We start from the raw sequence: 13,670 nt of genomic DNA, 5'->3' as shown, positions 1-13,670 counted from the left end.
TAACGGATATGACATGTTCAACAAGTTGAATACCTATTTTGAATGTTTAAAAAGACTAAGTACCTGTTTTGAATGTTTTAGGTACTTAATCCTTTTTTGTTTTTTTTTCTAGGAAACAACTCAATAATTCACTAAGCCTGCATCAGTGCGGTAGATATGGTAATAGGATGCTCGGAGTCGATGGCTGGGCTTGAAAAATCTTGTTTTCGTTTGCAGCGGCCTTACTCAAGCCCTCACAAAGCTATGGCCCGAAAAATGCTTTCAAGTGAAAGCCCACACAGGAAATAAACAAAACTTTAAAACTATAGGGAAGTAAAGAAATGAAAAGGGTAATGTTATCTACACACTCATTTTTACTTCTCCCACATCCTTCTCAATTTTCGGCAGTCGGATTTAATGAATTGAAGAAGGTCAATAGCCAAAAATTAACAAGGGTGTGTAAGAGGTAAAAATGATTGTGTGAATATCAATATCCAAATGAAAATTGCATTCAACCATCTTTTTTTATTTAATTCTTTTGCAGCTATTTGGCCAGTTAGACAGTGGTATTAAACCTGGGAATAATTATGTAATGTGTCGCTGCCTGCTGGAAAAATTTTAGAATTGCATAAGCACCAACAAAATAATAAATTTACACTAAACGGTTTTCAAATAAATTAGTTAGAACTCGTCATCCAAGATATTCAAACCTAAGATCTCTCATATTACTAAGTGACTACTTTAAATTAACTTCAAGTCACCAACAAAAAAAGAGTAAGAATCTAACTCTTATTACGACAAATGTTTTATCATTGGAGTTGGAAGTCTTACCGTCAACTCAACGCAAAGTTTTAGCTCTTCATAAAAACAGCTAAAACTTAAAAAGTGTAAGAAGTAAATTGAGGAATGTAGAAATTACGACCCTTCAAAGTTGGTCTAATGATATTTTTTTTTCCCGATTGTTATAGCTAACGAATGAACCACATGTGTTGTCACGTATATATGAGCACATGAAAGAATCCAACTAATATACAATAATCATGCCTATATACAGTTAAAATCTTATCCACCTTCAACGCTGTTGTGTCTATCCTATAATTCTCCGTCATTCTATATGATGATCTGATGGGCCTGCAGAGAGAGAGAGAGAGAGAGAGAGAGAGAGAGAGAGAGAGAGAGAGAGAGAAATAATGCAAATTATATATGCATTTTGCTTGCTAGAAGCTCATCATAGTTCACTTCACATCATGTGTCCCTTGCGTGGACAGCTAAAACGGTAGAGTCCACCAAAAATTCCATATCACAAACATCCATATGGTAGAAATTTCTATTAATAATTAGCTTAGCATTCCCATTCAAGAGAAATCCTCAAAAATTAAACACCCTCCTCCTTTAAAATTGTTTCATAATGAGTATCCGTCTATTACATATAACTCGTTTTTTTCTCTGACCACAACATACACGTGAATTCCACTATAAAATGACAGATTTCCACTTACATGGGTGTTGTAAAGGAAGGTTACATGTATAACCAACACATACAACAATTTTATATCGCATGACACATTCGATAAAACGTATGGGCAATTAGTTGGCCAGAAACGCTGAATATCTTTGCTTAGCCTGCAGGTTATTCGAATCGATTCTCGCTCAGAAATCTTATATGGAAGTAACTTTCCGGATAAGGCACTCAAATTTTGTTCACTTATCCCTTCATTTTTCTATTGAGGGCAACCTGAAATAGTGGTCCGAAGTAAGGTCCATTTTTCTTTAGCCCAATTTCTGTGGTTGTTGCACAAGTGATGTTTCACCACACATTCTTCGAGTGGAAGCTAGCCGTGACAGTGAAACTTGTCCAGGCAGGATTTCTATTTCACAAATTTAATATATCTCATGCAATTTTCTCAGTTCTTTTCTTTGGCAAGAAATTATTCAGAAGCATTGTTGCCTGAGAGGCCACTAAAAGTAGGATGAGCTTATAGGATGGCCTCACATGCATGCGAGCGTGCTACCTATAACATAACCTCTATGTGTGTGAAAATCGATGTATATAATCCAATAAATAGATTTATTGTTGTTCACACTAATAAAAGGTTATCATGCATTTTCTATACATGTAAAACAAGTTTTTAAAGTGCCAATAAACAGTTCTGTTTTGAAATTGTTTTAAACAATTGTTGTCAATCTTTCGTTATTTTTAATCTATTTGGTTGACATTGTTAAGAACAATAAAATTTGACACAATGGTTTCCAAGCTAAATAGATGTCAATTAGATTGAGACTGCCTATGTGTTTTAAACATGTCAATCATCCAACAATCTTCAGCTACAAGCCAAGTTAAATGTTTAGGCAGTAAGTTCATTTGCAACGTTGGGGAAGCTGTTCATCTTGTGCAAGATAGGCAACCATAAATTATGAACGTTAAATATATATATATATATATATATATATATATATAACCTTGTGCAAGAACCCCAGCTATACATGGATTTCACCGTCGAATTATGCGGTCATTCAAAAAAAAATATTCAACATAATGAAAAAATGGTCATTCGTGAGCAAAACGTGTTTCCACAAAAAAGGTTTCTTCTTATAAATTAAGAAAGAAATAAGAAATAAGAATCCATGGGATTTGGGTTTTGTTTAAACGAGGAGTTTCCATGAGTACTTCTAAAATGATCGATTGAATTTAATTTTTTAAGAATTTGTGAAGTTTTTTGTTAGCTAATATGTATAGAGTGTTTGGCATATTGAAATATCTCCTTTTTATACACCATGTATATTAAGAGCCAAAGAATACACGCAACGAGTGCACTTGCTATAACAAGAAATTAAATAACAAAATATTTTCTTTGATTTTACCGCTTGACCGTTTATAAATAAATTCTGAAAGTTATTATTATATAACGATAGAAACAATATCCGACTACTTATTTTTATTCCTCTCTTTGTTATTTTCTACTTATTTTTTTTCCTCTCTTTGTTATTTTGTGTTAGACAGAGACAAAGTAAGCTTTCTGTTGCGCAATATTAATCCTCAGTAGTCTCTCTACATATAAAACCTCCTTTTACTGCATGTTTTATTTCCTAGCAGGTTAAGAAGTTGCTGTCTCTCTCTCCCTCTCTCCCTCTCTCCCTCTCTGTCTCTCTCTCGATTCTTTGGTCTGACAATGAAAAATCTCTCTGTAATTCTTGCTGTCTCTCTTCTCCTTTTTATACCAATTTTTCATGGAGGAACTGCAATAACAGCAGCTGCTGCAGGAACCATAGATGGATCAGAGGAGTGGGGCTATGTTGAAGTCAGACCCAGTAAGCAATTCACACACACACACACATATAAATATATTTTCTTTCTGTAATGAAGCAGAAATGTTAATGCTCATGGAATTTTTGTTCACCTTTTTGTTTTGGTATTGTTCTTACACAGAAGCCCATATGTTCTGGTGGTTCTACAGAAGTCCCAACAGAGTTGAGGATCCCTCCAAGCCATGGCCAACCATTCTCTGGCTTCAGGGTGGACCTGTGAGTATTACCAAACTACCTCAAATCAAATAATATGAACAAACCAGATATTTTATTTTACATTGTTTTTCCAAAAAACAGGGAGCTTCAGGAGTTGGGATTGGGAATTTTGAAGAGGTTGGTCCATTGGACACGAATTTGAACCCAAGAAACTCAACCTGGTTGCAAAAAGCAGATCTTTTATTTGTTGTAAGTTCACCAAAAAGTACTCAAAACTGTGTTTTCTTTTTTGGGGTTCCATTAAGTTATATGAATTTAAATTTCTTTTGATTTTTTGGGATAATTCAGGACAACCCAGTTGGGACTGGATACAGTTTTGTGGAGGATACGTCTCTGTTTGTGAAAAATGATTTGGAGGCAGCTGCTGATTTGACCACATTGCTGGTGGAGGTTTTCAACAGAAATGAGAGCCTCCAAAAGAGTCCTCTGTTCATTGTGGCAGAGTCCTATGGAGGTAAATTTGCAGTCACTCTTGGACTTTCAGCTCTCAAAGCCATTCAACAAGGAAAGCTAAAACTTAGACTTGGAGGTAATTAAAACTAAATTAATCAAGTTTTAATTAAAAATATTGGTCTAACTAAATATACCAACATCTTAAAATGTATATTTTTTTTCTCTGAACTATTTGGTTGTTTTTGTAGGAGTGGCATTGGGAGACAGTTGGATCTCCCCGGAAGATTTTGCGGTAAGCTACCATAGTTCTAACTGCTTTTGACTCAATAATTGTCTTACCCGTATCATGCAGATTTTTACAGTTTGACTTTCAAATTTAGTTTAGTCTATATTGTTTTTCATACACAACCATGTTGGGAGTAGGGTTCTTAGATTAGGTCACATAATACAGCAACAATCAATTTGTATCATACTCATAATTCATGAGGATCACCTTAAAATCTCACTAAAAAGATTATATTACTAAACCATAATGCTAGTGATAAATTTTCATTTATGTGTAATTACATTTAGTTATTGATGATTTAATTTTGTGTACATTACAGCTTTCATGGGGTCCTCTGCTCAAAGACGTGTCAAGGCTTGACGACATTGGATTGCAGAAATCAAATAATGTGGCTCGGAGAATTAAGCAACAGATTCAGGATGGTCAGTTGGTGGACGCGGCCAATTCTTGGGGTGAACTTGAGCATGTCATCATGTCTAACAGCAATGCTGTGGTAATTGTTTTTTAATTTTCGTATTAATTTAGTAATTATTTGCGACTGAAATTCAATTAAAACTCACAATTTTTTTCATTTAAATTATTTATTGGATTTGTGGCATTTGCAGGATTTCTATAATTTTTTGTTGGATTCAGGAATGGATCCAGTTTCATCCTTGGCAACAATTCAATATAACAAAGGAATTTACGTTAAAAAATATTCAAGATACCTGAGTTCTTTACGGTCTTCAGCAGGTGGTGGTAATGATGATCTTGGTTCTTTGTTAAACGGTGCCATAAAAAAGAAGCTCAAGATCATCCCCGATGATGTGACGTGAGCATATATCATTTTCAATCTGTTGTTTAAATACGTCTCGGTTGCAAATATAATTTTTACAGTTAAAAATGCTTGGTAAATATGATGTAAGCCGCCAGTGGTGCATATTTTTTGGGTTTGCAGATGGGGAGGGCAGTCTGATTACGTATTCTCAGCCATGACAGGCGATTTTATGAAACCAAGGATTAATGAGGTAATAATTTTTCCTAATCCAGAAAAGCAAACTATAATATTACTTATATTATGATATAGTTGTAGCGTACACTTCGATTAAAGTATAGTATTCTCTCAATACTTAGTTCGAATTAATTTTTTTATTTTATAATTTAGATAAAAGAAAGAAAAGTTAATTTTACAAGAAAATATTAGAGTGAATGGTGCATTATAGAAATTCACTGCATTATAGGAAAATCTAAATACTTCCATAGAAAATAGTTAAAAGAAAATTTATATGCCATCATATATGATACATATACCATAGGTTGATAAAATAAATTTAACATGTTATAAAGGTATCTACAAAAATAAATAAAAATTAATCTACCAATCATCCATGAAAATAATAACTCACAAATTAAATTTATATCAAGTTTACTCATTAATATTAAATATTTTGTCTTGTAGGCATCGAATAGAGAAATCAAAGTCTCTTCTTCTAATTATTCTTTTTAATGAGCTAACTTTTGCCTAATTAAGTATTTTATCTGCAAGGAAATAGAATTTGTCTTTGCTCTACGATATTTCTTCTTTGTCTTGAAAGAATCTTGTGCCAACTTTTAATTTTTTTTTTTTTTAATTCCCTTTTCCCTCCACTTAGGTTGATGAACTCCTTGCTAAAGGGGTCAATGTCACAATATACAATGGGCAAGTAAGTTTTTCTCAACATTGCTTTCATTTTAAACAGCAATAACCAACAGTTTTACTTTATTAACAAAAATTAGGAATAGCCAATCGAAAATTGATAGATCCATTCTAGAATTAAGAAGTGTGTTAGCATCAGTAGTTGCACATTCAACTTAAAAAAACTGCCTAATCACTTAGTATTAGATTATGATAATATTTCTCTTCGCTTATTGATTCTTACACCAAAAACAAAAATCACTACCTATTTAAAGTTAATTATAATTAAGAATTGGATACCATTAAATTTTTGCAAACTAGCTAGGTTTGACATGATTTGGTTGGTAATTGTTGTAGGTTGATCTCATATGTGCAACGAAGGGGACTGAAGCATGGGTCGAAAAGCTCAAGTAAACTCTCTCTCTCTCTCTCTCTCTCTCTCTCTCTCTCTCATGTGGGTGGTTTTATCCATTCTGTTTTTCAGGTGGGAAGGACTCCCAAATTTCTTGAACAAGAGTAGAACTCCTCTTTATTGTGGCAAAGAAGGATTTACAAGAGGGTTCACCAGATCGTACAAAAACCTGCACTTCTTTTGGATTCTTGGAGCAGGACATTTTGTAAGTCAAAACTTTCCTCCCCCAGCACACAGTAATTACTTCTTTTTCAATGTCATATCAGTGTCATGTCTTGTCATTCTCTACCTATTATGATCATGATGATAATAATGTTAACTTACGTAACACGAATATATTGTTATGTAGTTGCATACTGTTATGTGGCAGCTCATGCTAGTAAAATAAAAAAGTTTGAACATAATGTTACACATGTTTTTATTTTATTAGCATGGAACCCTATCATAATATTATATTCATGTGATGTAACACACTTGCTCAATTTAGGAAAATGAAAGAAAATATACAAAGAAATCAACATCACTATTTTGGAAGGGGGTAACACTGTGCTTTTGCACTGTCCTGTGGAGGCATTCATGCAAAGTGCAAATAATGCTATTTTTTTTTAGAAGTAAACCACCACTTCTGGTTGTCCAAAAAAAAAAATCATCATTTCTCGTTAAACTTTTTGCGAACACTGCTATTATATACACAGAATTAAATTACTACAACGAAATATTGTCCAAGCGTCGACTTAAGATGAGTAAAATTGAGATTTGATTTCTCGATCTATTTAAAATATGAGATGCATATCTATAGCCAATACATTGTTAGAATATTAAAAACGTAACTTTTTTATAAAAAAAAAAAAAATTATTATTATTAAGAGGCAGCTAGAAGAGTTCAAAACTATTACAATAATTTAAAAGATGAGAAATTTTTAACTTGAGGCACATAGGTGGAAACCCAAAGCCCTATGCTATAGTTAAGATGTCATCTTCATAATCCTGTCATGGTTTTGGATAAAGTTTTAAGTGAAAAATATGACATTGCACATGTATATAATATGTTTAAACTTTTGCTTAAAGCAATAATATTCTCTCTAATGAAAGCTTATTAAGGTATATAAATGTAGCAACTCATTTGTCCATGTGCATTAAGCGTTTTGAGTGTAACCCCTAGCTGTATGCTGGTCTACCAATTGTTTGGATTAATTTGTTTTCAAATCTTAATTATAGAGGAGTGATTTCTACCTTCTTTTTTTTTTTCACCTTTTAGACACGTTTTCTAAATGCGAGCTCTAATTCTCTTTTGAATCTTTGATTAGTTCAGTCTACTGATTAGAATGGTGTGTATAAATTGTTTTCTTAAATATAAAAATGTTCTAAAATTTACTTAGAATTTACAAAATGTTGAAAGTAAATATTTGGATAGAGAGACTTTCATCTTTCATTATTATGTTGCGTACTATTTAAAGCACTTTTTGCGATTTCAACTTAAGAGAAACGTATTCTAAGATTAAAGGGTTTGTTTGAAAATTCTTTTAAAATGACTGAAAATAATTTTAGAGAAAATATTTATAAATTTCAATGATACTTAAAGTTTATTTTGCAATAAGCATCAATTATATATTTCTTATAAAAAGTATTCCAAATATATATATATATATTTTTTTTTTAATTTACTTATTTTTTATTAAAGATTAATATAAAAAAATATTTAAAAAAAAACACTTTTAACTATTTTAGAAGCAGTTTCATGCCAAACCCGAATTCACCTTAGGATTGGATGATCGAGACAGAACGTCTTAAATGCAATCACTTTAAACAAGCCCGACAAGCTGGCCTGAGCTTGTATGTCAGCTTGTACCTTGGATGCTTACGTGAGAGTGACAAGTGACATGCCAAAAGAAAGAAAATAGTATCAAATAGAGCAAACACAAATGATCCCAGTAGTTTGGACTAAGATTATCTCCTTTTATTTTTTCATCTCCTTTCATTTATTTTTTTCACATTCTTTATTTTATCTTTCTCTTTTTATAAAAATTTAATATAAGACGTTGACGTAGTTTAACCATGACCGTTCAAATATGAGAGAAAGAAAGAGAAGGGAAAAAAAAGAGGAAAGATAATCATACTCTCACTAGTTTTCGATTTTAAAAACAACCCCATAATGTATATCACATTTTTATTACATTATATAATTGTTTGATCGTTTGTTTGATTATTATTTGTCGCATCATACAATAAAAGATATATATTTATGAAGACAATACTTGTATAGAATATGAAAAAAAAAAAAAAAAAAAACCCCGTATTTTTATAGTTGTTTCATTTGTAAATATTTAATTGCAAGAATTTCAAAACAAACTTCACAAATATGATAACAATTATGTGCGACTAATCTTATCATGATTTAAAATTAAACAAAAATGTCAAAAATACACAACACTCGTAATCATAGGTATTATTTAGGGGCTTTTTTTTTTCTTTCTTCCTCTGATATTATTTTTTATTAAAAAAAATTAAAATAAATTGTTAAACGAGCTATAGGCCCACTCCAACAACACTGATACTGTCCCCACTTGGCCACCTGCTCAATCCATCAGGTGTGGGGTTTTATTGCAAAAGGCCTCGGTATTAGTTAGAGTGGGGTAATTCTATTTAAAGGGCTTGTTCTCAAATCTTCTAGCCGATGTGGGACAGAGGAATTCTAACACTCCCCTGCACGTGAGACCCAATTTTATGGGTCACACATGAAGTTCCACACATCAACGACCATGTGGAGCCAAGTCAGGGCTCATCCGTTCGCGCGGGGCCAATAAAGACCCACCCATTCACGTGGCATCTCTTGGCCTACGTGGAACCAAGTCAGGGCTCATCCATTGACGCAAGGTCAAAGGGGACTCACCCGTTCACATGGCAGTATGAGCCCGTCCCCTGGCTCTAATACCATGTTAAATTTCAAGTAGACGGGCCATGGGCCCACTCCAACAACACCGACACTGTCCCTACTTGGTCACCTACTCAATCAGTCATGTGTGAGGTTTTATTACAAAATGCTTCAATGTTAGTTAGAATGAGGTAATTCTATTTAAATTGCTTGTTCTCGAACCTTCTGGCCTATGTGAATTATAGGAATTCTAACATAAAATATTAACGTCACATAATTATAACTGTTTATATAACATGATAAGGAGAGAGAGGGACGAAGTGGGAAATTTAGAGGAAGTCAAACTTTGGTTGGAGGGTGGGACATGCATATATCTTACATTGCATTGCATGCATATGACGTGACAATTACTTGAAGTACTATATGACAATATGTTACTACTGACAGTCCATGAAATCAGAGATGTCTGACCGGTCGGTGTATATATGTGGCACCACTCGTGTGGAAGACAAAGCTGACAAAGTCTGACCAAACCAGAGACCTTTTCCATTCTAAATATTTTAGAAAAAATACACAACAATATTTAATTAAATTAATATAAACAACAATTTACTGTTTTAGTTCCATTTTTTTATTTAAAAATATGTAACTAGTTTCGTTTTTATAATATTTACTGATTTCATTGATATTTTTTAAAATTTACAGGTACCGGTGGATCAGCCATGCATTGCATTAAACATGGTGGCTGACATCACACAATCACCTGCTGCTGCTGCTTCTACGTAGAAAAGAAAGAGTGTTGGCACACTGCAACCAGAGGCAAGAGTCAAGAAGCAAACAATAACCATGCGGAACACAAAAATGAAATGAGGGGAAAAAGCTGCATACTGTGCAGGGTAGATATTTTTACGTTCGTAGGAGGCTGCAGCAATTGTTTCATTCTTCAATTGGTATATGGTCCAACATTTCTCTGATTAGTCTGGTGTTTTTTTTTTTTAAATTAAGATTAGTTGTTTGATCACAATCAGAGATGTTTTTTTTCTTTTTCTTTTTTTTGATACGACGGTTTTCTGTTTATCTAATTTATAAGGGTAGTCTTTTGAATTTGAATGAGAAGACAGACCTTACATTGATTAACTAATTTAATTCACTTATGCTTAAGCATTAACTTTCTTATTCAGTTATTAATTGAATCCAACCCTCGTAATGTTGGGGTTTAAATTGGTTCTGGTTACGACAAACTATTTGATTCAGGCTTTTTGTTTGCCTCTTTATGCCACAAAGAGAATTGAGAGAGAGAAATTGTGAGCTTGCCACTGTTGGATGCTTACAATAGATAGATATGTGTTAGCACGAATGTGTGTTGCGCCTTTTTTAACTTTGAAACCAAACATTTATGCTACAAGTGGGACACTTTGTTAGTTAAGTTGTTTTCTATACCTCGAATGCTGATGACTTCACACTCTTATGGATTGTTTGCTCTAAACTATAGAGATGAAGATGAATAAAAACTAGTTTTAATCATTCCGAAAATCAAGAACCATCATTCCGAAAATCAAGAACCATCCTATTAGGCTGATTTTTGTTTAGGGTTTTTATCACAAATGGTATCTGAGATTGATTAAACTCATCATTTTGGTCTCTCACTTTCAAAATCAATCAATGTCGTTCATGACATTCACTATTTCACATTAATTTGGTCATTCCGTTAAAATTCCATCAACTATTCTATTAGTTTGTATGTGGGACCCACAAATCCAATTAAATGGTGACACGTGGATTACAAAATAAGGATTTTTATCGCACATGGTCCCTGACATTGATCCAACTCCTCATTTTGGTCGAGTTTCAAAAATCAATAAATTTGGTCCTTGACTTTCACTACCGTACATTAATTTACACTACTACAATATAGGCTATCACCGGCGGACCAAAAACCGACAAGAAACCCCGATTTCTGTCGGAAATTTGGCAAAAATCCGACATAAAACACTGCAATGTCGGATTGGAATAGCGACGCCATTGCTACCGTCACTAAAGGGCTTCAGCGTCGCTTTGTTCGCTTAATCCGCCACTACGCAGCGTCGATTTAAAGCGACGCTGATGTTAACGTCGGTTTAAAGCGACGCTAGTCAACAATTAACTAAATAAAATATGCAAACTAGTGACGGTTTAAAGCGACGTTAGAGAACAATTAAATAAATAAAATATGCAAACTAGTGACGATTTAAAGTGACACCACCTTTGATAATAATAATTAAAAAAAAAGTCGAAATCTGTTTCTGTATTCGTTCTCAAATAATTATAACTCAAAAAAATTATATAATCGAAATAATAAATTTCAATTTTAGGCGAAAACAAACAATAATAAAAATAATTCAAAAGAAAAATAGTGCCATAATATACAAATGTTTTACATCTAACATTCCATATAATTTACAAAAATTCATCCTCCATGCTTTCATGTGCTTGCCTTTGTCGAAGACCACATATTTTGTAGCTCCATAGTGCCATATATAATACTAGCAACTCCATGCTGCCATGCTTGCCATCAGATCAGTGCTCCAATACTTTACTACTTCAACATTAAGGCTCTAATCTCTATAGATTAAACTCAGGTTTTATACCTTTAAAAAATTATGGATCTGCGATTTCCAGTGTCCTTGCTCTTCAGATCCAACATGCATAAATACAAAAAAAACAATTAAAAACCAAGAAACAAAAATAAATTTTCAATTTAAGCATAAAACTATTTAGAATACAAAATAGAAACTAAAATTAATAATCATAATAATTTAAAAATGAACCACCTTCAAGCTCTTCCTCCTCGAATTGGAGTTCTTCAGAATGTTGATCTTCAAACTGGTGATCCAAAGCAAACGGGGAAGGAGTTGAGGAAAAAATGAAAAGGAGGAAGAAGGGGACGCACATATGAAATGGGGAAGGAGAAGAAGAAAGTCTGAAATTGGGGGAGAAATGAAAGCACGGTTGAAATGGGAAAGAGAGGGGTTTAAATATAGGTACTTAGTTTGCGTCCGTTAAAACCGACGCAAACGTCTGACACTTTTTTTGAAATTCACATAGCGTCGCTTTAATGAAACTCGCGTCGCTTTAATGAAACTAGCGTCGCTTTAAACCGACACAAACTTCTGACACTTTTTGAAATTCACATAGCGTCGCTTTAATGAAACTTGCGTCGCTTTAATGAAACTAGCGTCGCTTTTAACCGACGCCAACTTCTGACACACTTTTTGAAATTCACATAGCGTCGCTTTAATGACACTAGCGTCGGTTAAAACCGACACTAAGTCTCTACATCCATTCAAACAAGCGGGAAATTTCCCGCCTAATATTTCAAATACTATAATTTTATATATATTAATTTTATAACCCTAAAAAATACTATAATAATTATATATATTAATGTAACAATTTTATACCCCTAAAAACTATAATAATTATATATATATATATATATATTAAATTAAATTTTAAAAATTGGTGACCGTTGGATCAGTTTCAATATACATACCATTCAATTTCTTTAAGTGTTATACATACAAAATAAATAAATTTAAATCTACTTAATAAATATATATATATATACACACACACCATTGAACTTGATGGGATACAAATTCTATGGAACTTTTCGATGGTTATAAAACGAAAAACTAATTTAAATCAATATGTCGCTTAAAAGCGACACTGGGTTTCAAAATATTTAAAAAAACTAATTTAAATTGAAGATCGAATTCATTCATTCTATTCATATAGGGTCAAGGAATGTAGCTGTAAAAAATCATCAAAATCGGAGTTAAAATAACCGTTAAATCGTGATTTTTCGTTTATAACCGTCGAAAAGCTTTGTCCCGTTACTTGATCTCTGAATGTTTGTTTTTTGTGATTTTTTGCTGATGTGATCTTGAAGCATATGCAAACAAGTTTGACGGTTGGGATCGTTGAAATTAGTTTCGGAGAATTCGTATCCCATCAAAACAATAGATTGACTAATACTTAGAGTTTATTTGTACTTTCATTAAGTATAACATAAGATTTTGTGGTATCTACTTGTGTAAATATTTTAATTTGAAGATCGAATTCATTCATTGTATTCATATAGGGTCAAGGAGTTTAGCTGTAAAAAATCATCAAAATCGGAGTTAAAATAACCGTTAAATCGTGATTTTTCGTTTATAACCGTCGAAAAGCTTTGTCCCGTTACTTGATCTCTGAATGTTTGTTTTTTGTGATTTTTTGCTGACGTGATCTCGAAGCATATGCAAACAAGTTTGACGGTTGGGATCGTTGAAATTAGTTTCGGAGAATTCGTATCCCATCAAAACAATAGATTGACTAACACTTAGAGTTTATTTATACTTTCATTAAGTATAACATAAGATTTTGTGGTATCCACTTGTGTAAATATTTTAAATTGAAGATCGAATTCATTCATTCTATTCATATAGGGTCAAGGAATGTAGCTGTAAAAAATCATCAAAATCGGAGTTAAAATAACCGTTAAATCGTGATTTTTCGTTTATAACTGTCG

The 13,670-nt window shown here is 32.8% G+C and overlaps 1 protein-coding gene and 1 long non-coding RNA gene across 2 annotated transcripts; one reads left to right on the top strand and one right to left on the bottom strand.

Moving 5' to 3' along the window:
* Positions 1–2,967: 2,967 nt before the first annotated feature.
* LOC103961632 (serine carboxypeptidase-like 51) lies at positions 2,968–10,259 on the top strand. Its single transcript, XM_009374205.3, has 12 exons — positions 2,968–3,288; positions 3,407–3,501; positions 3,583–3,690; positions 3,790–4,030; positions 4,143–4,186; positions 4,500–4,673; positions 4,786–4,991; positions 5,118–5,187; positions 5,812–5,862; positions 6,192–6,244; positions 6,319–6,451; positions 9,824–10,259. Exons 1-12 carry the CDS (start codon positions 3,150–3,152, stop codon positions 9,902–9,904), a joined length of 1,395 nt encoding a protein of 464 aa, XP_009372480.2. The 5' UTR covers positions 2,968–3,149; the 3' UTR covers positions 9,905–10,259.
* A 1,492-nt stretch (positions 10,260–11,751) lies between these two features.
* On the bottom strand, positions 11,752–12,038 carry LOC125470210. The gene is made up of 2 exons (XR_007252475.1): positions 11,929–12,038; positions 11,752–11,786 (listed from the first exon to the last, which is right to left on the bottom strand). It is a non-coding gene; the product is annotated as an uncharacterized LOC125470210 (long non-coding RNA).
* Positions 12,039–13,670: the final 1,632 nt, after the last annotated feature.

The sequence above is a fragment of a genome, unplaced genomic scaffold (assembly GCF_019419815.1).
Source record: "Pyrus x bretschneideri cultivar Hongxiangsu unplaced genomic scaffold, Pyrus_bretschneideri_v1 Contig5, whole genome shotgun sequence".
Classification (NCBI taxonomy): Eukaryota; Viridiplantae; Streptophyta; class Magnoliopsida; order Rosales; family Rosaceae; genus Pyrus; species Pyrus x bretschneideri.
This window is presented reverse-complemented; position numbering and strand designations above follow the sequence as displayed.